We start from the raw sequence: 24,574 nt of genomic DNA, 5'->3' as shown, positions 1-24,574 counted from the left end.
ATTAGGAGAACCAGGCCGAACTGGGAGTAACCCTCCGCTGAACCAGACCCGCTTTTGTAGTCAGATGAGATCTTGAGATTGTTAGATTCATTATGGCAAACTCGTATAATGTGTTTTAATTAAATAGAATGCAATGTTTCATTGTTTTATATATGTTTCATTGTTATATAAGCTAGGAAATTCGTGTTTCATTCATGAATCTCAAGATTTGTTGTCCGGGTTCCAAAGAAGGATTCTGAGAAATTCAATATTAATGATTTGTGAGCAAAAACGGATATTCAATTATTCAGGAAAAACAATAAGGGCTTAAGACAAATGCTAAAGCTTTCTCATGCCAGCATAAGCTTCACAAAACCAGACAACTAGAAGCTAAGGTGAATATGTCATAATAAACAGATGTGACCCATAACAAAAGGATCAGTTGCTTCCTCAGGCTGTATTGGACAAACACTACATAAGCTTTCTGGCTGGTTTCAGGCACACCATCCTCCCAATTTGAATTGGATCTTTGAAATGATCTGAGCCTCAAGTAGAAATAAAAGCATGAAAGAACAAAAAGAAGGAGCAACTTGCGATGTTACAAAATGCTTTGACTGGTCATTGGATCTAGATTCAATCATTCATTCAGCTATAACATTAATTGGAAGTTATGTAACATGAAAAAAGGAAGTGGTGTGAAGAATATATACAAGCCATCCTCCATTTACAACAGTTTACTTACTGACCATTCAAAGTTACAACAGTACTGAAAATTATGACTACTTTTCAGTTACAATCTTTGTAGCGTCCCCACGATCATTTGATAAAAAATTAGACACTTGGCAATTGGTTCATAGTTATGACCATTGCTGTGTCAGAAGATCAAAAGATCAGAAGAGCACACAACAGATTTAAACTTAATATTAACTGCTCCAAACTTGACTGTAAAAAATATGACTTCAGTAACTGAGTTGTCGAAGCATGGAACTCATTACCGGACTCCATAGTGTCATCCCCAAATCCCAACACTTTACCCTTAGATTATCTACGGTTGACCTATCCAGATTCCTAAGAGGTCAGTAAGGGGCGAGTACAAGTGCACTAGAGTGCCTTCCATCCCCTGTCCTATTGCTCTCCTATATCTCCTATACCTTTCTTCTATTCCTATATCTCTTCTTCTATTCTTTCATTGATATGTTCTATTCCTATATCTTCTTTTCTATTATTTATTAGATATATTTTACTATTAGTATCTCCTCTATAACCTTCATCATGTATTTTACTATGTGTATATAGATATATACCCACTAAAACCCTCATTGTGTATTGGACTAACTAACTAACTAACTAAGTAACTAAGTAACTAACTAAGTAACTAACTAACTAACTAACTAACCAAATAAATAAATAAATAAATAAATAAATGTTATTTCCTTTTGTGACCTTCGGAAAGACAAACTTAATGGGGAAACGTAATGACTGTGTTACTAACCTATCAATTGCAGTGATTCACTTAAAACCAGTGGCAAGAAAAGTCATAAAGTGGGGTAAAATAACCTCACTTAACAAATATCTCAATAACAGAAATGTTGGACTCAATTGTGATTGTAAGAACAATCTGTATTTTCAGCCCGAACAATGGCTGCAAGCAAGTCTAAGAGAAATGAATCTCTCTCACATTAATAATCATGAAACAGTGTTTTGCATGAAGACATAAAGAATTAGAAAGAAATAAAGATACAAAAATAGGTGGTTTCCAAGTTTTTAAATCCATTTTAAGTCAGTCTAACTGAAAGTGTTTATTATTCAGCAAGTTCTATATTGAACAACCAGAGTTGTTTAAGTTTATTACATACACCAGTATTAAACCCTCATGCCTGAATGTAATATTCAGTTAGGCAAAACAGTGCATCATAAGGCAACCATTTTTGAATCAACATTAAAACATTCACCCAGATTCCAAGGAAAATCAATGGGCAAGCCAGCAGGTAGTGGAAGACGCTCTCACTGTTTTTTGCCCACCCGTGGTCATTCTGTTTCTCTGTTTAGATATGGAAATATTCTGAAACATTGACCCTATGAGTCACAGGTTCCTTAGTAAATTCTAAGGAAAGAAGGGGGAGGGAAGTAAACTGATTTGCCAACAACACAAGGAATAAGAATCAGAATGGATGGTGACCAGCAAACAATGTCTGATTGTAAACATGCCTCAATATGGAGTTTGAACTGCTAACAGAAGTTTTATGAAATATATCATCATAATACATTACAGTTACTTAAGTGGTTAAATAAGAATTCAAACTTGACTCTCTACAGTTCTAATTCAACAGTAAATTAATTGATTTAATATTTTTCATATTGTTTTTAAGCAATGTCTTAAAAAAGGTTTATTAATATATTTCTATCCAAAACAAATTTCTTTGTATCAACAAAAAAAGTGAAGTAAAACAGCATAATTTCTGTACTGATGTTACATGTCTATGTAATGTAGTATATATGCCCATACATGAGTCATTGAGCTCAAGAAAGAAAATTGGTAGCTAAGAACTATCTTTTATATTTTCATATATTTAAATCCTTTTCTTTCTCTGACAGTCTGTCAGTTTTTGGATTTCAAGATGATTTCAGTGGGACTGTTACAATAGCACTGCTTAGCTTTATTAATGTCATTCTTGGCAAATGAAAGAAGATTAAGTTCATGTAAAATATAAATAACTCAAACATGATTCTAACAAAAGGTACCGTACTCAGAAATTGAGAATCCTTAAAGAAAATGTGGCCCTTAAATTTTTCCTAATTTTTATCACCAACTGCTTTTGAAATTTTAATCACAGCTACATGAGTAAATCTTAAAACTTAGTATAAAACTTGTTCTGTTCTGAAGGACGTAAAGTGTTTCCTGGAGGTTTCAAGTAAGTTAATAATGAAGAATTTGAATTTACTAAGCACATTTTAAGAATATTTAACTAGTTTCTCAGTATAATTGATCCTTATTGGAAAAAACGATAGTTGAATTTAATGATTCAATTATAATGTTTATTTGTTGCAGTATATGTGCATGGAAAATTTTCTAGCTCTTCCATATACAGTGGAATTAATTCTCAGTAAAGGATGGTTAAAATTAAGACATATCATTTATGTTCAAATATTTCTTCCCTGTTAAAAAAATATTTATTTTCATGAAGCCAATGACATTCTTGTATAACCATTGCACTTAAACTTCAGTTTTGTAGCATAATTTTTGTACAGACATTTGCTATACTTGTATAACCCATGTTTAAGCCTTAATAATAATGCACTGTAAATATAAATTAAAATATTTCAAAATTTTAAATGATTGATACAAAAGTACTTAAATGTCATGTACAGGTAGACCTCATTTATTAAGCATAAGTGGGACCTGCAAATTGTTAGGCAAAATAATCACTAAGTGAAACCACAGCTGTCTTTATGGTTTTACTTCAGTTTCCTTTTGCTTTACAGTTCTGAGAAGATTTTAACAGCAAAGGTTGGTCATAAACGTACTTTATCATCACTGTTGTAACTGAACAATCATGGAATGATCCAGCTCTGATTAATTTTAAGAAGAAATTGCTGGAGAATCAATAAAACAAGACATCCAGAGAGCTCTGAAGAGCTGTTCTAACATTGTATGACAATCAATGCATTTGGAAAAGTTGCAACATGGAGTAAGTAGTAATATCATTTAGACTTATATACCGCTTCACAGTACTTTACAGCCCTTTCTAAGCGGTTTACAGAGAGGAAGCATATTGTCCCCAACAATCTGGGTCCTCATTTTACCGAGCTTGGAAGGATGGAAGGCTGAGTCAACCTTGAGCCTACTGAGATTCGATCTCGGTGATCAGCAGAAATAGCTTGCAATACTGCACTATAACCACTGCACCACCAAGGCTCATCATACTTTCTTCATTTTTGTCTCATGCAAAAAAGATCAGTAAAAAGATCTCTGTTCCCAGCAGAAAAATAGAGAAGGAAATAATTTAAGCCTCTACTATGGAGCCTTCAGACATCTGACCAAGATTGGCATGGTTACAATCAGGAGTGGGCTGCTGCCCGGACAGGGGGGGGGAATTCAGTGGGGTAGTGAAAATGGAGCTTCCCCCAGAGCACCCAATTTCCATTGGAAGATGTTGAAAGAAAATGCAGGGCATCCTGCATAAGCCAGCCCATAATGTGGTAGTAAAAATTTTGGTAGCCCTTTACTGGTTACAATACAGGCCTCCAAGTCAGCTGCAAAGTGCTACACCAGTGGAACCACGCAGCAGGTGCCCAACTCATTTCAAAGACTTGGTTTTTGGGAAATCTAGCAAGAGATGACCACAACTGTTAAGAAACCATCAATTTAGCCTAGTAAGAAGCAAGAGTTGTGAGAGAAACTCGATATTATCTTGCTTCGATTCTCTTTCAATATATTCAATTCAATTCAATTTATTAAATTTGTATGCCGCCCCTCTCCGAAGATTCGGGGCGGCTCACAACAATAATAAAAACAGTATAACAATGGGACAAATCTAATGATAAAATTGCATTAAAAACCTCAACAATTTAAAAACCATACAACACATATATACCAAACATAAAATATAAAAAAACCTGGGGGAGATGTCTTAATTCCCCCATGCCTGGCGATATAGGTGGGTCTTGAGTAACTTGCGAAAGACAAGGAGGGTGGGGGCCGTTCTAATCTCCAGGGGGAGTTGATTCCAGAGGTCCAGGGCCGCCACAGAGAAGGCTCTTCCCCTGGGGCCCGCCAAACGACATTGTTTGGTCGACGGGGCCTGGAGAAGGCCAACTCTGTGGGACCTTATCGGCCGCTGGGATTCGTGCGGTAGAAGGCAGTTCCGGAGTTATTCTGGTCCAATGCCATGAAGGGCTTTAAAGGTCATTACCAACACTTTGAATTGTGACCGGAAACCGATCGGCAGCCAGTGCAGGCCACGGAGTGTTGTAGAAACGTGGGCGAATCTAGGAAGCCCCACGATAGCTCTCACGGCCGCATTCTGCATGATCTGAAGTTTCCGAACACTTTTCAAAGGTAGCCCCATGTAGAGAGCTATAGGAATAGAATTTTAGAAAATTCTTATAGTGTTCTGTTTCCTTACCTGGTCTATTTCACAAGGCTGTCAGGTTTAGTAATTGGGGGTTCAGATGGCAATATTTTTTTTTTATTCAAGGCTATAATAATTCCAATGCTGTAAACGAAATCCCAATGGTTTCTGTGCAGCTAGGTTCAAATGGCAAAATAAATAAAATTCTAATTTTCATTGTTGGCAACAAGCTACTGGAACATCTGAAAATGGTAATTCCATCTCTGGACATTAGGATGAACTTAGCTTTTGAAACCAGATCATATATTTTTTCCCCCTGAATTGCATGGAAGAACCGCAGCCTTAAATTTGTGTATAAGATATTACACGGCAGTGATGGCGAACCTTTTTTTCCTTGGGTGCCAAAAGAGTGTGGGTGGGTGCTATCGCGCAAGCATGAGTGCCCACACCATAATTCAATGCCTGGGGAGGGCAAAAACTGCTGCTCCCACCCCCTGGAGGCCCTCTGGAGGCTGGAAACGGCCTGTTTCCCAACTTCTGGTGGGCCCAGTAGGTTAATGTTTCACCCTCCCCAGGCTCCAAAGGCTTCCCTGGAGCCAGGGGAGGGGAAAATGCCTTCCCCCACCCCCCTGAAGGCTCTCTGAAACCAAAAATGCCATCTCAGAGCCTCTGTGAGAGTCAAAAATCAGCTGGCCAGCACACACATGCATGTTAGAGCTGAGGTAGGGCAATGGCTTGCGTGCCAGCAGATATGGCTCCGAATGCCACCTGTGGCACAGGTTCGCCATCACTGGCTACAGCATTCACTTGTTTCTCACATTTTTCTGAACCAGCCTTGCATTCAGCATTACACTTATTGCATTCACAAATAAGGATCATCCTTATAACAACTGCAGCTATCTTTGTCCTTTGCACTGTGTGGGTCTTTGTCCTTTGCACTATGTGGGTAATTGTTGGGGATATTTCTAGAAAACATAAACTAAAAGTTATTTTAATATTGTGTGAATATCAGAATGATCTTTCTGGTGCTGGCAGAATGGGTATGTTACTTTCTTATATTACAAATGGCATACATTTGTAACAAATTGTGCATATTTTTATGATTACATTGTTGGTCAGGAAATGAAATTATGAATTCAGCAAAAAAAAAGTGCACATTATCGTTTCTAATTATTTTTTAAAAATAACAGAAAGAAGAGTCACAGTCATATAATCCAACTGTAGCTTACTTTAAAAAGTCACACATTACATTTAATATACCGAACACATAGTTAAAAGCCATCTAAGCCAAAGGCAATTTAATCATCCTTTGATTTGTCATTAATATGTGAACTTAACCAATATGTCGTCAAAAAATATGACAAGACATAAGAGCTGCGGAGGGGCAGTGGTTAGAATGCAGTACTGCAGGCTACTTTTGCTGACTGACGGCAGTTTGGCAGTTCGAATCTCACCAGGCTCAAGGTTGACTCAGCTTTCCATTCTTCCGAGGTGGGTAAAATGAAGATCCAGATTGTTGTGGGCAATATGCTGACTCTGTAAACCACTCAGAGAGGGATTTTACAGCATTGTGAAGCGGTATACTGTACAGTGTTCCCTCAATTTTCGCGGGTTCGAACTTTGCAAAAAGTCTATACCATGGTTTTCCAAAAATATTAATTAAAAAAATACTTTGCTGTGTTTTCCCTATACCACAGTTTTTCCCGCCCGATGACGTCATATGTCCTCACCAAACTTTCGTCTGCTTTTAATAAATATTTTTTTAATAAACTTTAATAAATAAACATGGTGAGTAATAATCTAAATGGTTGCTAAGGGAATGGGAAATTGTAATTTAGGGGTTTAAAGTGTTAAGGGAAGGCTTGTGATACTGTCCATAGCCAAAAATATTGTATTTACTTCCGCATCTCTACTTTGCGGAAATTCGACTTTTGGAACGCATCCCCGCGAAAGTCGAGGGAACACTGTATACTGTAAATTTAAGTGCTATTGTTATTGCTATTGACACCTTACAAGGGATTTTTTCTCCCAAGCTTTACACAAGCTTCTTATGAACCTTTTTAAAGAACTTGCGTGTCATCCTAGCAACCATTTGTGAATGGACAAGTCCTCTCAAATGGAAGCCAACATGCCCTCAACATTCCAAATGTTCAACTCCATACCCCCAAAGGTTGGAGCCTTTAAATTTAATAATGGGAAGGTCGACATAAGAAGGGTAGAGAGAAAAATCTTAGAGAAGTTAATAAGAACAAGATTTCCAAGGCTCTTTAGTAATCCAACTGAGATTCTCCAGGTTTTATTGTTTTCAGTTTAATCTCTCTGATCCACCTATCTATGTGTGCTCTAGTAAGTGCACACACCATAGAGTCTGCATCATACGTTTCATAATTACAAAAGGATGTGCAAATGCTAAATTCAAATATATTGACTCCAACTTGAAAGTCTATCCATTAGTCACAGACAGGGTGCATCCTCTGACTCCTAAAAGTAAAATTAAGACAAGGAGAAACATAAGTGCATCTGTTCCTGTGACTTAAAACACAACACATAGAACTTTCTTTATCTTTCTTTGATAAAGAAACTTTGAGCTGCTGATACAGTTCTAAAGAGGAATTATTGAGTCTGTCATCTGTACCTCTATAACTTGTCAGGTCTGCAACCCAACAAGAGAGACACAGACTTCAGAAGATAATCAGAACTGCAAAAAACCAAAAACAACCCCCCCAACAAACCCGCAATTACTGCCAACCTGCCTTCAATCTAGCTACAAAACCATGCTAGCTGATAATTCACAGTTTCACTAAAGCTCTGTTTTCTAAAACTCTCTTTTCTTTGCAGATCTTTGTCTTTTTAGTTGTTAAATCTCAGGACCAAGCTAGTTTATTTTTAAATTTTGAGTCACTAGGAATTATTTAAATGCTGTGATAAAATTGCAACCAGTAACATTAAATAAATTTTCATATGTCCATTTAATCACAACTACATTCTTGCTTTCATTTAGTAAACGTGAAACAGCTGTATTTTGCCATATGTTTACATTCCTAATCATTTATATTGCATTACAAAGTATTTTTTTAGTCTCTGCTGATATGTTTCATTAATAAATCTACATGATAATACAAAAAACTTAGATTTCAGATTCTTTTATATTGTAATCATTTGGCTTCAGTTGGCAACCATTTGTAAAATCACTATACAGTGATCCCCCGCTCGTTGCGAGGGTTCCGTTCCAGGAGCCCCCGCAACGAGCGGGTTTTCGCGAAGTAGCAATGCGGAAGTAAAAACACCGTCTGCGCATGTGCAGACGGTGTTTTTACTCCCACAGCGCTAGTGAGGAGCCGAAGATTGGGGGCGGGGCGGCTGTTTGCCGCCGGCATGGAGGGCTTCCTAGCAGTCCCCCAAACCCGGGTTGGGGGTCCAGGGGGCGCTGGCTCTCGGCGCTTTTGAGCTGAGTCCGGAAGCGAATTCGCTTCCGGACTCAGCTCAAAACCGGCGATACCAAGCGGCAAGGAACGGCTTGTCTCGGCGCTTTCGAGCTGACAGCTCGAAAGCGCCGAGACAAGCCGTTCCTTGCCGCTTGCTATCGGCGCTTTTGAGCTGAGTCCGGGAGCGAATTCGCTCCCGGACTCAGCTCAAAAGCGGCGAGAATGAACGGCGTGGGCGGGCGAAGGGCGGGCGGCAGCGAGGAGTTTGCGTGGGCGGTGGGGAAACTCCTCGCTGACGCCAGCAAGAGGGGGAAGACCCAGGGAAGCCGCTGCCATCTACGCATGCGTGCCCGACACGCATGCGTAGATGGTATTTTTGACTTCCGGGTTGAAAAATAGCGAAGTACCCTGTTCGCAATGGTTGGGGACGCAATAAACGGGGGATCACTGTACTGTGTTGTATGATCACCTCCACAAATGATTGGAAATGTTTATCTCAAACCATGGCATAACAGTGCTGAGACTTTTGAGTAGGAGAGTCATATTTTTCACTCATAAGAATTTTCTCATTTTCCTTTCTTTCCTTGTTTTGGTCAGCCATTTACTGTATGTAAAAAAAGTTGAAATTTGGAAAAGAAGTTGAATTTTTCAAGAATGAAATCTTTAACTGTGAAATATCATGGCAGAAGGAAAGGAGTAGTCTTCACCAATGCAACTTTTTCAATTTTGGAGGCTATAACTGTAATGAAAAACTTACAGATTTATCTTATCACAATTTATCTTTACTGTGATCTCATGTATTAGAGCATCAGGCATTCATGACAGGTTATTTTGTCACATAATATTAACATACAAATAATGAAAAATATAATAACCTTAAGCATAAAACGTATCAGGAAAGACTTAATGAACTCAATCTGTATAGACTGGAGGACAGAAGGAAAAGGGGGGACATGATCGAAACATTTAAATATGTCAAAGGGTTAAATAAGGTCCAGGAGGGAAGTGTTTTTAATAGGAAAGTGAACACAAGAACAAGGGGACACAATCTGAAGTTAGTTGGGGGAAAGATCAAAAGCAACGTGAGAAAATATTATTTTACTGAAAGAGTAGTAGATCCTTGGAACAAACTTCCAGCAGACGTGGTTGGTAAATCCACAGTAACTGAATTTAAACATGCCTGGGATAAACATATATCCATCCTAAGATAAAACACAGGAAATAGTATAAGGGCAGACTAGATGGACCATGAGGTCTTTTTCTGCCGTCAGTCTTCTATGTTTCTAACCTTTTTACATATATGTACCAATGTCATTATTTTGACATTTTTGTTTATGGTTCTCCATAAAAGGTGAAATAGTCTTAATCTAAGGCAGCAGTGACAAACTCAAGGCCCAGGGACTGGATCTGACCCATAGGGTGCTTAGATCTGGCCCGCAGGGGCTGCCCTGAAAATAGCAAAGGACCAACCCATGTGCTTCTGCCATTAAAAACAGACTCCTGAGCTGTGCTTTTGGCTGCAACAGCCTCCTACAACCTTCTGCCAGCAAAAACAGAGCCCGAGCTCTGTTTTCCTTTAGCAGAGCCTTGCAGGAGGCCGTCACAGCCAAAAATGGAGCTTAAGAATCCATTACCTGTCAGAGTGCTCGGGACATTACAGGCGCCCCCAACACAAGTGATGTTGAGCTGGCCACCCCCACCCCAGCCACAACCACTCCAGCCACACCCACCCGGGTCCCCAAGATCAGATACAACCCTGATGTTATCCCTCAGGGAAGTCAAGTTTGACACCCCTGATTTAAGGCTTAAACTCTGCTAAATAAAAAGTAATAATTCCAAGAACAAAGAGAAGGTACCAGGAGAGATAACCAAAATTAGCTAAATTAGGATGCAATATTATGAAATATGATATTCATTTTGGCATCACATATAATTTTCATAGTACCAGTTCATTTGAAATTTTCACTGAAGGATGTTTTCATAAAGTCCTAATTATAAAATTGTATTAATATTATTCTGGGTATCTTGGAAAAAGATCCTAAAATTATTGGAAATGTTTAATGCAACAAGATATTGTGAGCCCTGAAAGAAATGGGGGAACACCACTGTAGTTGGAAAAACCTCAAATTCTAAAAATTAAAATAGCAATAGGACCTAGACGTATATACTACTCCACAGTACTTTATAGCGATCATTGAACAGTTTATAATGTCAGCATATTGCCCCTAACAATCTGGGTCCTCATTTTACTGAGCTTTGAAGGATGGAAGGCTGCGACAACCTTGAGCTGATCAGGATCGAACTCCTGGCCGTAGGCAGAGTCTGGCTTTGGACCAGACTACCTCAGGAACCGCCTGCTACCGCACGAATCCCAGTGACCGATAAGGTCCCACAGAGTTGGCCTTCTCTGGGTCCCGTCGACTAAACAATGTCGTTTGGCGGCCCCCAGGGGAAGAGCCTTCTCTGTGGTGGCCCTGGCCCTCTGGAACCAACTCCCCCCGGAGATTAGAATTGCCTCCACCCTCCCTGTCTTTCGTAAACTACTCAAGACTCATTTATACCACCAGGCATGGGGGAGTTGAGATATTCCTTCCCCCTAGGCCATTACAAGTTATGCATGGTATGTTTGTGTGTATGTTTGGTTTTATAATAAGGGTTTTTAGTTGTTTTATTATTGGATTGTCACATGCTGTTTTTATCATTGTTGTTAGCCGCCCCGATTCTGTGGAGGGGCGGCATACAAATCCAATAAATTATTATTAGTAGTAGTAGTATAAAATTTGATCAATATAATCAGATATATTAAAAAATGTATCTGATTAAATTGCTCAAGAGTGAATGATCTTGCCAGTTCTGTTATCTAACTCACAATTACATAGAACTGAATTGAAATTGACTCAGTGGGGTGCCTTTAAACAAGCCTGCATAAACCTAGGTTAGAGTTAACACAGCAACTACAGTATTTCAGGCAGAAAGTATCACGTTCCCTTTCTGCAAGTAGCATCTCATTTCAGTTTATCATGTATGCAAGCTACCTAAACAAATAATAACAATCACCCAGCAATGTTTTTATCATGCAAAGATCCACCATGATATACATTACATCAAGTAAAATTCTTGCTGATATTTATTTAGCATTTGTAATAAAGAGCAAAAACATTAGCCCCCCTTCTTTATTCCCCAATAAGGCCCCACAAAATGCCTTAATCTTCACTTTTTATGAAAATAGCTCATTAAGTTAATTACTAAGCAAACATGCAATGTTTTCCATTTTGTAATGTCATCACGTTGATCTTGTTATGAGCCCGAAAAATAAATATGAGAACCTGGGGGATAAAAATAATTTTAATTTTTAATTGTCTTAAGCATTTTGATAATTATTACATCCTCATTGCCAGATGATATCCAAAACTTACTTTCATATGTGTGGGCTTAATAGAACTAAATATTATTCCCCATAGCTGCCTCTCTGGCAAAAAGAACAAAACGAAACAATGACTATCCTGGACAGTGTTTTTATTGGTCTCTGGAAAAAACAATCACTATTCCTGCATTCCTGGCATCAACAACCCCATACCACACTTCAAACAGCATGCTAGGATTCAGTCACATCCATGTGTGTCTTTATCCACATAGTTACTAAGATTATTTCTGAAAATCTACACTTGAAAGCTCAACAAATATTCCCTGTACTCTTGAAAACATTTGATCCCAAAGTATACAGAGATTTGTGCTTACTCTGCAGATTACTTGGAATAGTACTACTTTCATTAATGAGATGTACATTGTAACATATCTTTTTTATTAAGCTCCAAAAGGTGCCAAATTGGCAAAGTTGAATATCACAAGCGATGGGACCTGAAATGCTTTCCCCTTGATTCCAAAGCTGGTGGGGGGAAAACGGGGTTGTAAACTCGAGCTTTCGGCGTACGCAATGCACAGCAAAGGCCAAATATTTTTCCAGTCTATAGATCTTGAGGGAAAAAATGCCAAATATATTTCATAAGGCAGTTAAGCCTCTACTGGAATCTAATCACTGCCAGATGTCTAGAAGAACATCATGAAACCCCCCCACTGGTCTCTCCAAAAACTGCAGAGGCAAGTTTTGAAACTTTTTCTTTTAGATAAGTGGCCAAAAAATATGTGCTGCAGAAAGCAGAAAGCGTGCGGGTGAACACTTTGCACCCCTGGACAGAGTCATTGTTGTTTTAATTTTTTAAAAAATAAACAATCCCAAAGAGTGATCTCTAAACAACTTACAAGAATCTGAACCTGGGTTTTGTCCTTACGAACAAATGGCAGCTTTCATCCTTAAGATTAGCAATCCAGCCAGCTTCAGTTCCTCTTACAAACATACACAAAACCCTCCTGCAAAAATATTTGCTTTCACGATCAGCCCATGATCATTGCTGACAAGCCTCCTGCTCGCTCACAGCAACCCAGTGATTTCTAATGCCTTCTTTCTGAAATAGCCACCCACTGATGGGCTTACCTTTCATGTTGACACACCAGGCGGTCACATAGAAAACTCAGATGCTGGAGGAAATTGCTGCTGCTAACCCAAAAACTCCTTATTGGATTTCCATGCCGGGTGCTCGGGATCTTCTGATTCAGGAGCAAGGATGGATGGAAGGATGGAACTCTTGACCTCTCTCGCTCAGCCCGTCTGAAGGAGTCCGAAGTTTACACTCTCGTGACCGGCCTAAGCTCAGACGACCAGCCTCGGCTGCCCCTCCTTCTCTGCTCAGTTTTGGAAAGGAGAGAAAGCTTTTGGCTCCACAGTTCTCTCTCTCCCCCCCCCAGTTCCCCTTTCCCCCCGCCTCTTTCACAAGCTGGACTGTAAAGTGAGGCAAGGAAGAGACTGTAATAATAAACCTCCAGCGAAGTTTGAATGAGTAGAAACTTCTTCCCTCCTCTCTCGCTCCGAAATCAGCCTCCCAAAAGCTCCAGACTGTCCTGAAAAAATTCCTCCACAATCAGCAGCCTTCCCTTCCGTCCTTCCTTCCCCTTTCTTTTCTTTTCCCTTCCCTGTGAGGTTGACTCTTCTCGGACAGAGAGCTCTTAAATGGGAAGCCAAAATGTTTTGGCAGATACCTAAATGTGTAGACTCTCCATAGAGGCAAAACACTTTGAGGATGGAAAACTAGAGAAGCTCAGCAACCCTTAGCTGCCTCCACAGTTTCAAGCCTTCCAAAGTCTGGTCTCCTTCCCAGGATGAAGAAATTCCTGTTGAACAGGGGTGTTTGTTCACAAAGAAGATAAATAATCACCAATAGCACATGCAGTTTTGTTTTGGTTAAATAAATAGTTGGGCTGTCCCTAATTTTGTCTACCAGAATAGGTTTTGACTTTGGAATATTCCAGTTTCTTCCAGAACGTTCCATTTTCCTCCTGGAACAGACCCACCGAGATTCCAAGTGTGGCTTGTGAGTTTCCAGACCTTTATCATTAGGAACAGAAAAGGAGTCTATAGAATTTCCTGTTCCAGAACCATTTTCTCAGAAAGCGTGGTTTGCCTGCATCATTGTGCACATCCCTAATGAAGACACTACACTTACAAGAAAACATGGTTGGCTTGTGTGTGGTTTGCTGTGTTTTGAAAACCCAGGCAATTGGGATAGACTTGTATACTACGCAAACTGTTTTCACTCCTACCCTCAAAACGACACTATAAAGCACTGCACGCCAGAACAACTACGGTAGACACAAGAATAGTTTTTTCCTGAATGCCTTCACTCTGCTAAACAAATAAGTCCCTCAACTTTGTCGAACTATTTACTGAGTCTGCACTACTATTAATCTTCTCATCGTTCCCATCACCCATCCCCTCCCACAAATGACTGTAACTTTGTTGCTTGTATTCTTAGGATTTATATTGACTGTTTCATAATATGATTTGATTGCTTATTTGTATCTAGACTATCATTAAGTATTGTACCTTATGATTCTTGACGAACATATTTTTTATGTACACTGAGAGCATATGCACAAATTCTTTGTGTGTCCAATCATACTTGGCCAATAAAATTCTATTCTATTCTATTCTATTCTACTCTCTGGAACCAACTCCCCCCAGATATCAGAGTTGCCCCCACCCTCCTTGCCTTTCGCAAGCTCCTTAAAACCCACCTCTGTCGTAAGGAATGGGGGAATTGAAATTTTCCCTTCCCCCCTAGGATTATAGAATTTATACATGGTATGTTTGTATGTATGATTGGTTATTTAAATTGGGTTTTTAAAGATTATTTTTAATATTAGATTTGTTTACATTGTCTTTTTTATTGTTGTTAGCCGTCCCGAGTCTTCAGAGAGGGGCGGCATACAAATCTAATAAATAGATGGATGGATAGATAGATAGATAGATAGATAGATAGATAGATAGATAGATATTGTTTTAAGTCCATCCTGCACTGTACCATCAGTTTGACTACTGTAAATATTGAAATAGTGAACTCTAGAGCAAATAACAAATAATGACTTCCCACAGAATAAGGAATAAGGTTAAAACAATAAATTTAATTTTTCAAAAAGGAATAAGGAGTAAGGAAAGAGACTCACACTTATTCCACCAAAGTGGGAAATAAAATAAATAACAGGCAACTTCTTTCCCACACCTGAATCATAACCTTTGTTTATGTTGGGTACAGTATATTTCTCTGGATGCATTAAAAAAAAACCAAATGAACTAAAACACTTGTTTCACCCTGATTTCAACTACATGTAACTTGTGTTTAGTGACCACAATTGAAACCTGCAACTTGGTTGTTAAGCAAAATGGTCCGCTAAGTGAAACCTGTGCTTATGTTCTTATTTCAGCTCTCCTTTGCTATACAAACCTTCAAAGGCTGTAAGTGAAAAGATTGAACACGTTATTTTTCTATAACAGTTGATTAATGATACACAGTCATAACGGTGAATCGTTCCTAAACAAGGCAATTGCTAGTGTACGGAGAGGAGTGGGATACAAATCTAATAAATAATAATAATAATAATTATTATTATTATTATTGTTATTATTATTATTATAGATTAGCTGTACACCATTGCTGACTGAAAATTACTTCTGCTTAATACTATCCTGTCATATTATCTACCCAGTTTAGTCTGAGACATCATGAGCTGAAATCGCACTGAAACAGGACTAAGACCTTTCCTGACCTCTATGGAGTCAAAAAAGTCAAGATGGTGGCCATGACTGTGAAATTAAACTGTAGCCTTTTTTTTACATGAAGGATGCTGCCTGAAATGAGAGACAAATTCCTTCAAAATACATGTTGTTATTGGATCCAAATATGTGAGCCTTAGAGTTCACTCAGAACAGGACAAAGCTGTTCCATTTTTTCTGTCTGTCTGTCTGTCTGTCTGTGTCTGTCTTTCACTGTCTCTCTTTCTCATCCCTTCTGCAGGATCAGGAAATACTCTGGTACTGTCTTCTTCAATATTTTGCCTTGCAAATAATCCCCCAAAACTTTTAATTCCCATAAGGGGCGTGCATAAGTGCACCTTAGTGCCTACCGTTCCTGTCCAAATGTCTTTTTTTAATCTTTTCTCTCTCTACTTTATACTTATATTATGTTAAACATACTACAATACAATACTATATTTGTATGACAAATAAAATAAATAGATAAATAAATAAACAAACAAACAAACAAATAAATAAATAAATACATAAATAAACTCATTGTCTGGTTATGCTGGCTGTAATTAAGAGGTCTATAATCAAACAATTCTGTAGAATATTAGATTGAAGTGAAATTGTGACTATAAGTACATAAATAGATTTGCACGCACATACACACATAGAGACAGACAGACTCACAATTATTCTTTAATTGGTAGACTATATTGGAGCCCCTTCCATCCCCTCCCAAAATACCATGATTAAATCCAGAATTTTGTTTTATGTTTTTTATTTTTTATGTACCCTACGGATGTCATATAGAATTAATACACTTGTGAGTGCATATTTGTTTAATAAGGATACAGTATTTTAGGAGCTTTAACATTGTTTGAAAATGTAAGAATCAAGACCTTAATAATTACTGATGGACCCTTTATATCTTTCTCCATCCCCCCAAAATTATAAATACAATGTTCCTGTTCTACATGCAACCCAAGAAAAAGAAGTAGATGTTCTCTAGTATGTTGGAATCCAATTCCTACAGGCCATAAATGTTTGCTGAAACTAATGGGAATTGAATCCAAAACATCTGGATAATCTCCAATTGTGTATCCCTGAGGTAAGCAGAAAAAGTTGTGCAGCTTTTTCATAGTCTCTAATGTATTCACATGCTATATTGGACTTTAAATTTTAGTTGTCCTTTTCTGTAGTTTGGGGACCATCCTAAGGTATAATGTCAACACTTCGTATGATATATTCTTTTAAATTCTGAATTCCTTAATTCTCATATCAAATCTTTTGTGCAGTTTATTTTAAGACCTGCCATAGTGTCATGCTATATATTACAAGCTTGGCTCATTCTGAATGTAAATTTGGGTTGTTGCTTTTTTAAAAATCTAGAATACATTCCATTGCAAAAACATGTGCTTTAATGAAGTTTTATTGTGGCTGTATGTCCAATAGTACGATGATTTACACATTCCTTTTTCTGGAATATTTTAAACCTTGAGGATTTTTACATTTACACAATACTTCTAATACTATACACTTCAAATAGTTCATCTTTGTCTCTTCTGTTGACCTCAAAATGCAGAAAACAGAAAATACTTAAGAATCAATTTGATGAGTTTCTACCCTAGTAAACCATGATCTAATTATCTGGTATTCTGAGGTTTTCCTGGAAACCGTGATCCTGATCTTGCTGAGCAAGTAAAAGCCAATCTGTTGGCTATTTGGTATTACTATACCAGATTCACAACAATTGTTTTTTGGCCTTCTCATTTTTGAATGCTGTTATTTGCACTCTATTTCCAAAATCATTTGCCAGGGAGAAAAAAAAACCTAGCTGCTCTAGAGAAAATAAACTGTGTTTCAAGTAAATATCCAAAGAATTGTTAGTATAAACATTTTCAAGAAATCGCACGGAGCTGTGTTACAAAATATATAGAACTTACTGCACATTAAATATGGCACAGAAAGACGTTTGTCATGTTAAATACTCAGGAGACTGGGAGGAACAGAAATAATAACTTTAAAATCTTTAGAGAATTCATGATTATGCAAACAAACAATGACAAACTCATTTTCTCAGTCAGAGGTTTTAGTGTTATAAGTAATATTGTTAAAGAATAATTATGTTATTGAGGATCACAAATAGAAATTTGCCAATGATCTCAAATAGCCTTGGATGAAGTATTTGTTGATAACATTTACAGCTGACTGTTGGGAAACTGAATAAAATAACGTAGAGCTTGTAATACTTGCTCTGAAAAATAAAAATTTAAAAAGAGAGGCATTTTAAAACTTTAAAATGTATTTGAATACAGTGGTCCCCCGATTATCGCGAGGGTTCCGTTCCAGGACCCCTCGCAATGATCGGTTTTTCGCGAAGTAGCGGTGCGGAAGTAAAAACACCATCTGCGCATGCGCAGATGGTGTTTTTACTTCCACCGCAGCAGCGAGGAGCCGAAGATTGGGGTTTCCCCGCCGCCCACGCAAACTCCTCGCTGCTGCCGCGCCCGCCGCTTGTCCGCCCGCCGCTTGTCCGCCGCCTGCCTGCCTGCCCGCGCGGCCGCCCTTCGCCCGCCCACGCCGTTCGCTCGTGCCGCTTCCCAGCTGAGTCCTGAAGCGAACTTCCGCGTTTGGCTTCGGGACTCAGTTGGGAAGCCGCGGGGCTGTTTTAAAACATCGCCGCCAGCATGGGGGGCTTCCTAGCAGCCTCCCAAACCCGGGTTGGGGGTCCGGGGAGTGCTGGCAAGCCCCCCATGCCGGCGGCGACGTTTTAAAACAGCCGCGCAGCTTCCCAACTGAGTCCCGAAGCCAAACGCGGAAGTTCGCCTTTGACGTTTGGCTTCGGGACTCAGTTGGGAAGCCGCGCGGCTGTTTTAAAACGTCGCCGCCAGCATGGGGGGCTTGCCAGCACCCCCCCGAACCCGGGTGGCCGGGCAAGCAGCGAGTGAAGGGCGGGTGGCCGGGCGAAGGGCGGGCGAGCGGCGAACGGCGGGCGAGCGGGTGCTGGGGGGGGCTTCTCGCCCTCCCGCCAGCAAGAGGGGGAAGACCCAGGGAAGCCGCCCAGCAGCTGATCTGCCCGGCGACATCTACGCATGCGTGGCCATAAAAAAAAAGGGCGCGCATGCGCAGATGGTGTTTTTACTTCCGGGTTGAAAAATCGCGATTTAGCCCGTTCGCAATGATCGGGATCACGATACCCGGGGGATCACTGTATATTGTTTTATTAATGAGGTTATAAGAGTAACAAGATAAATTATCAGCACAAATATATAATAATTATGTAAGTCATAATTATTATATATCATATGACCTATTATCTGTAACAAAATACATAAAACTGGATTGCTATCTCATTGTGTGACTTTTTATTTAGAATAGGTTTCCATACATTTCAGTGGAGCATAATTTTCAGTTATAACTATGGTCGGAGCCCTATTAGATTTAGATTTAGATATTAGGTTTAATTGGATTTGTATGCCGCCCTTCTCCGGGGATTCGGGGAGGCTCACAGCATGTACAGAAAAAACAAGAACAATAATAACAATCCAATTAATACATTAAAAACAATCTTTAAAATTCTAATTAAAAAACTATCAATATCATTCATTCAACAATTGAATTAAGCATTCATTGGTCAGGAGAGAAGATCTAAGGAACCCCAGGCCTGGCTGCAAAGATGAGTTTTTAAACTCTTTCAGAAGGCAAGGAGGGTGGGGGCAGTACGAATCTCTGGGGGGAGCTGATTCCAGAGGCCGGGGCTCCCACAGAGAAGGCTCTTCCCCTAGGTCCCGCCATTGTTTGGTTGACGGGACCCTAAGGAGACCAACTCTGTGGGACCTCACCGGTTGCTGGGATTCGTGCAGCAGAAGGCGGTCTCGGAGATAGTCTGGTCCTATGCCAGGTAGGGCTTTATAGGTCATAACCAACACTTTGAATTGTGTCCGGAAACAGATCGGTAGCCAATGCAGTCCAATTACATAGTTATTATATGCTAAGATGCAAATTAGTAGTGGGTCGCTGCCGGTTTGGGCCAGTTCTAAGAATCGGTAATGCTAGTGGCAGGAGGCTCTGCCCACCCATCCAGGATGCTTCTGCGCTCGCGCAGAAGTATCACACATGCACACAAGGGCACACGCAAACCAGTAGTAAAAGGTTTTAGAACCCACTACTGATGCAAATCATGGCATTTGCATAAAGATGGCATCATGACCGCCTTCTACCGCATGAATCCCAGTGACCGGTTAGGTCCCACAGAGTTGGCCTTCTCCGGGTCCCGTCAACTAAACAATGTCGTTAGGCGGAACCCAGGGGAAGAGCCTTCTCTGTGGTGGCCCCGACCCTTTGGAACCAACTCCCCCCAGATATCAGAGTTGCCCCCACCCTCCTTGCCTTTCGTAAGCTCCTTAAAACCCACCTCTGTCGGCAGGCATGGGGGAATTGAGACTTTCCCTCCCCCTAGGCTTATAAAATTTATGCATGGTATGTTAGTATGTATGATTGGTTTCTAATTTGAGGTTTTAAATTAACTTAAATACATTAGATTTGTTTACATTGTATTATTATTGCTGTGAGCCGCCCCGAGTCTGCGGAGAGGGGCAGCATACAAATCTGATTAATAAATAAATAAATAAAATCATGTAGATGCTGCACAAAAAAATAATAGAATATATGCTATATTTGTAAAAAGATTCCCTGAGAATTCTATCATCTAGAAATTTTAAAGATACTGTATTTAAAGCACGCTGCTGAAGTAATCAGAAGTAAAATCACACAGACTGAAGTTTCAATCTGCTTCCGATGTTTCTTTTGTAGCAGCTCTGTTTTCAGTTTTTTTTTCAAAAGAATGGAGTAGCTTTTTCCAGCCTTCGAAATATTTTTTCTCCTGTTTTTCACTGAAAGAGAAACTTAAAAAAAAACAAAACACTGATCAGACAGACTTTTGTCTTCAGTTCCAATTTTAGTGGCCAGGCAGAACCCTACAAGAAACAATAATAAATAAGTTTTGAGACTGATTATCATTCCTTTCATCTGTTACAAAGATGTTCTGCATCAATCTGAATTTAATGTTGTGGACTATGAGATAGGAGAGATGATCCATACTAACAGTGCTCCAGGAAGAGTAAAAGTCTAATCTGTTTGAATGGTTCTGGATTTAATTTTGCTAAAACTCACAATTCATTGAGTAGATGTGATTTCGTGGTCAGATTTACCACTTTCTTATAATGAGGAGCCGGAAAGCATTCAAGCATTTTGCAAACTGTTTAAAGAGAGAACTGCTCACATGATGTTTCTGTCAATATCTCTGTAATTTATGTAAATTACTGTTTTCCAAAATTTTGAGGCTTTGATGTTTGGTTTTCCTGGCAATGATAACTGCTTTAATAAGTATTTCTTTTTCTCTTTTTGACCACGATTATTTTGGAGAGGCTTCAAAAAGAGCTGACATTTTAAAAGTAAAATAAGTTGGGGGGGGCAAAATGGCTCATATTAAAACTAACCGGATTGGAGTAAAGGTAGTGAACAGTTATTTAGCATTAAACTCAAAGGGGAGCTCAAATTTAGATAGTTGCAATAGTTTGTTTGTTCAGCTTAACTGTTAAAATCTAGAGATTCTTCTTTTTGACCTGTTCATTCTATGAACTATGATAGTTTGTTTTCATATAATGAAGTGTTACTTACTTACTGCTACTTATAAAGGCTGCCATTTTCTGAGCTTTTCTGTATACAGTATATAATTTTCCATATTGGGTCCTGAGAGTTATATTAAGGAATTTTTTTCCTCTTCATAGTATGATGTTCAAATATGGTGAGCATTTGGTCAAATTGACTGCATCTGGATGTATCTAGACCAGGCATGTCCAACCTGTGATTCTGGACAGCTAATAATGCAGCACCGCAAGATCATAATAAAAATATTAAAAATATAGGAAGTTTGATATTTAAGTATAATTAACTATGTTATATGTTTTATATGTGGTCCAAGACAATTCCTCTTCACTCAGTGCAGCCCCGGAAAATCAAACTGTTAGACACACCTGGTCTAGACAGCTTTGTGAGCTAAAAGGGATGGTTTTTCCAGGTCATCTTCAGATATCTTTAAGATGCAGCAAGATGTTAGACAGGCAATGATTTTTACATTGTAGAAAGCCTTTTCACACAGAAACCTGTTTGAGAAATCAGTGAGAACTACAAGGGATTCTATTACTCAGAGGTGCAGTGGTTAGAATGCAGTATTACAAGCTACTTCTGCTGAATAGTCATGTCAGTTCAAATACATTCTCTACATCAGGGCTGTCAAACTCTCCGCATCCATGCATCGTATGCTGGCTCCGCCCCACCCAATTTAGTGAAGTTTAAGGAATTTAAGTTTAATTTAAGGAAGAAAGCAAAAAGTTCTAATACATTATGTGATGCCCCCCCCCACGATCGCTACTCCAAATTCATCCAGAGCCCATCTGTTGAAAAATATTCTCTCTTTGTAACACCTTCACAGACATAATAAACTCAAGGCACAGAAATATAAAGTTCTCTCTGCAACCATAAAGTACCATGCTAACTTATGTAAATCTTGGTTTCATCAAGAGTGTATGTGTGCCAAAGACTCAACGACTGTTTGGAGAGCCTCGGTGGTGTAGTGGTTAGAGTGCAGTACTGCAAACTACTTCTGCTGATCACCAGCTGCCAGCAGTTTGGCAGATTGAAACTCAGTAGGCTCAAGGTTGACTCAGCCTTCCATCCTTCCAAGGTCGTTAAAATGAGGACCCAGATTGTTGGGGACAATATGCTTACTCTCTGTAAACCACTTAGAGAGGGCTGTAAAGCACTGTGAAGTGATAATAATAATAATAATAATAATAATAATAATAATAATAATAATAATTTATTAGATTTGTATGTTGCCCCTCTCTGAAAACTTGGGGCGGCTCACAACAATAATAAACAATTTACAAATCCAATATTTAAAAACACAATTTAAAAACCCTTATAATAAAATAATCGCACAACCCAATCAGACCATACATAAACCAAAATAGTTAGGGGAGATGTCAATTTCCCCATGCCTGGCGGCAAAGGTGAGTTTTCAACAACTTGCAAAAGGTGAAGAGGGTGGGGGCAGTTTTGATCTCTGGGGGGAATTGGTTCCAGAGGGCCTGGGCTGCCACAGAGAAGGCTCTTCCCCTGTGCCCACCAGATGACCTTGCTTAATCAATGGGACCTGGACAAGGCCCACTCTGTGGGATCTAATCGGCCGCTGGGATTTGTGTGGCAGAAGACGGTCCTGGAGGTATTCTGGTCCGATAACATGTAGGGTTTTATAGGTCATAACCAACACTTTGCATTGTGACCAGAAACTGATCAGCAGCCAGTGCAGGCCGCGGAGTGTTGATGAGATATGGGCATATCTGGGAAGGCCCATGTTTGCTCTCGCGGCCGCATTCTGCATGATATGAAGTTTCCTAACACTTTTCAAAGGTAGCCCATGTAGAGAGAGTTGCAGTAGTTGAACCTCGAGATGATGAGGGCATGAGCGACTGTGAGCAATGACTCCCTGTCCAAGTAGGGCCGCAACTGGTGCACCAGGCGAACCTGGGCAAATGCCCTCCTCGCCACAGCTGAAAGATGGTGCTCTAATGTAAGCTGTGGATTGCGGACCCTCTCCAAGGGGGTCAATAATCCCCCCCCCGGTTGATGGACGGAGAGTTGGAATTGTCCTTGGGAGGCAGAACCCAAAGCCACTCCGTCTTGTCAGGGTTGAGTTTGAGCCTGTTGACACCCATCCAGACCCTAACAGCCTCCAGGCACCGGCACATCACTTCCACTGCTTCACTGACTGGACCTGGGGTGGAGATGTACAACTGGGTATCATCAGTGTAATGATGATACCTCACCCCATGCCCTTGGATGATCTCACCCAGCGGTTTCATGTAGCTATTAAATAGCAGGGAGGAGAGGACAGACCCCTGAGGCACACCACAAGGGAGAAACCTAGAGGTCGACCTCTGACCTCCCACTAACACCAACTGCGACCAACCAGAGAGGTAGGAGGAGAACCTAATACCAGTGGTCCAGGGTACCAAGATGGACCTGGCTCATCCTCCTCAGAATCTATCATTACCAGAGTTGGATGAGGTGCACTCATAACAATTACTTACTGCTTTTTGTGCATGGGCAACTTTAAGCTTTTGTGTGTGTGACTTTGAGTCAGTGTTTACTCCAGGAAATTACCTCGACTGCCCTTTGAATTTCCTTGGCAAGATTGTCCAAAGTGGTTTTGCCCTTGCTTTCCTCTAGGGCTGAGAGAGAGCAACTTGCCCAAGGTCACCCTCCTGGGTTTTTGCCTAAAGTAGGAATAGAACTCACAGTCTTCTGGCTTCTAGCCTGATGCCTGAATACTATAACAAAACGGCTCTTTAACTTTAACCATAATTTAAAACAATGTGAATGGAAGTTTTGAGTCCAAGTTGAGCTGCTTATTTTGGCAAACACTCTTGGCAATCTCCATATGTACTACAGGTCTGCCTCTAGATTTTGTGGGTTTTAATTTCAGTACCTGTTTTAAAAAATACCAATGTGGTCTTAAGCAAAATCTCATATCTCATGTACGGTATGGTACAACTATTAAACTGCACTGAAGTAAAAAGGAAACCAACTCTTGAAAGTATATATACAGTATTATGAAATCATTCCTATCTTTTTGTGTATGTGGATTTGCATGTTGATTTGTATACATATTTCAAAGCTAGTATCAGAAAATTAATCATATTTTGTTGTTAGCCGCCCCGAGTCTACGGAGAGGGACGGCATACAAATCCAATCAATCAATCAATCAATAAATAAATTTATTCATTCATTCATTCAATTTTTATGCCGCCCTTCTCCTTAGACTCAGGGTGGCTTACATGTTAGCAATAGCACTTTTTAACAGAGCCAGCATATTACCCCCACAATCCAGGTCCTCATTT

General features: G+C 39.6%; 1 protein-coding gene across 1 annotated transcript in view; it reads right to left on the bottom strand.

The window, feature by feature from the left end:
* The window catches only part of COLEC12 (collectin subfamily member 12), a 109,797-nt gene extending 96,575 nt beyond the window's left edge, over window positions 1-13,222 (bottom strand). The window contains exon 1 of the mRNA XM_070749146.1: window positions 12,969-13,222. Coding sequence (XP_070605247.1) covers window positions 12,969-12,975 — 7 coding nt within the window. The 5' untranslated portion in view covers window positions 12,976-13,222. The remainder of the gene's footprint in view (window positions 1-12,968) is intronic.
* Window positions 13,223-24,574: the final 11,352 nt, after the last annotated feature.

The sequence above is a fragment of the Erythrolamprus reginae genome, chromosome 3, assembly GCF_031021105.1.
Source record: "Erythrolamprus reginae isolate rEryReg1 chromosome 3, rEryReg1.hap1, whole genome shotgun sequence".
In the NCBI taxonomy this organism is placed as follows: Eukaryota; Metazoa; Chordata; class Lepidosauria; order Squamata; family Dipsadidae; genus Erythrolamprus; species Erythrolamprus reginae.
This window is presented reverse-complemented; position numbering and strand designations above follow the sequence as displayed.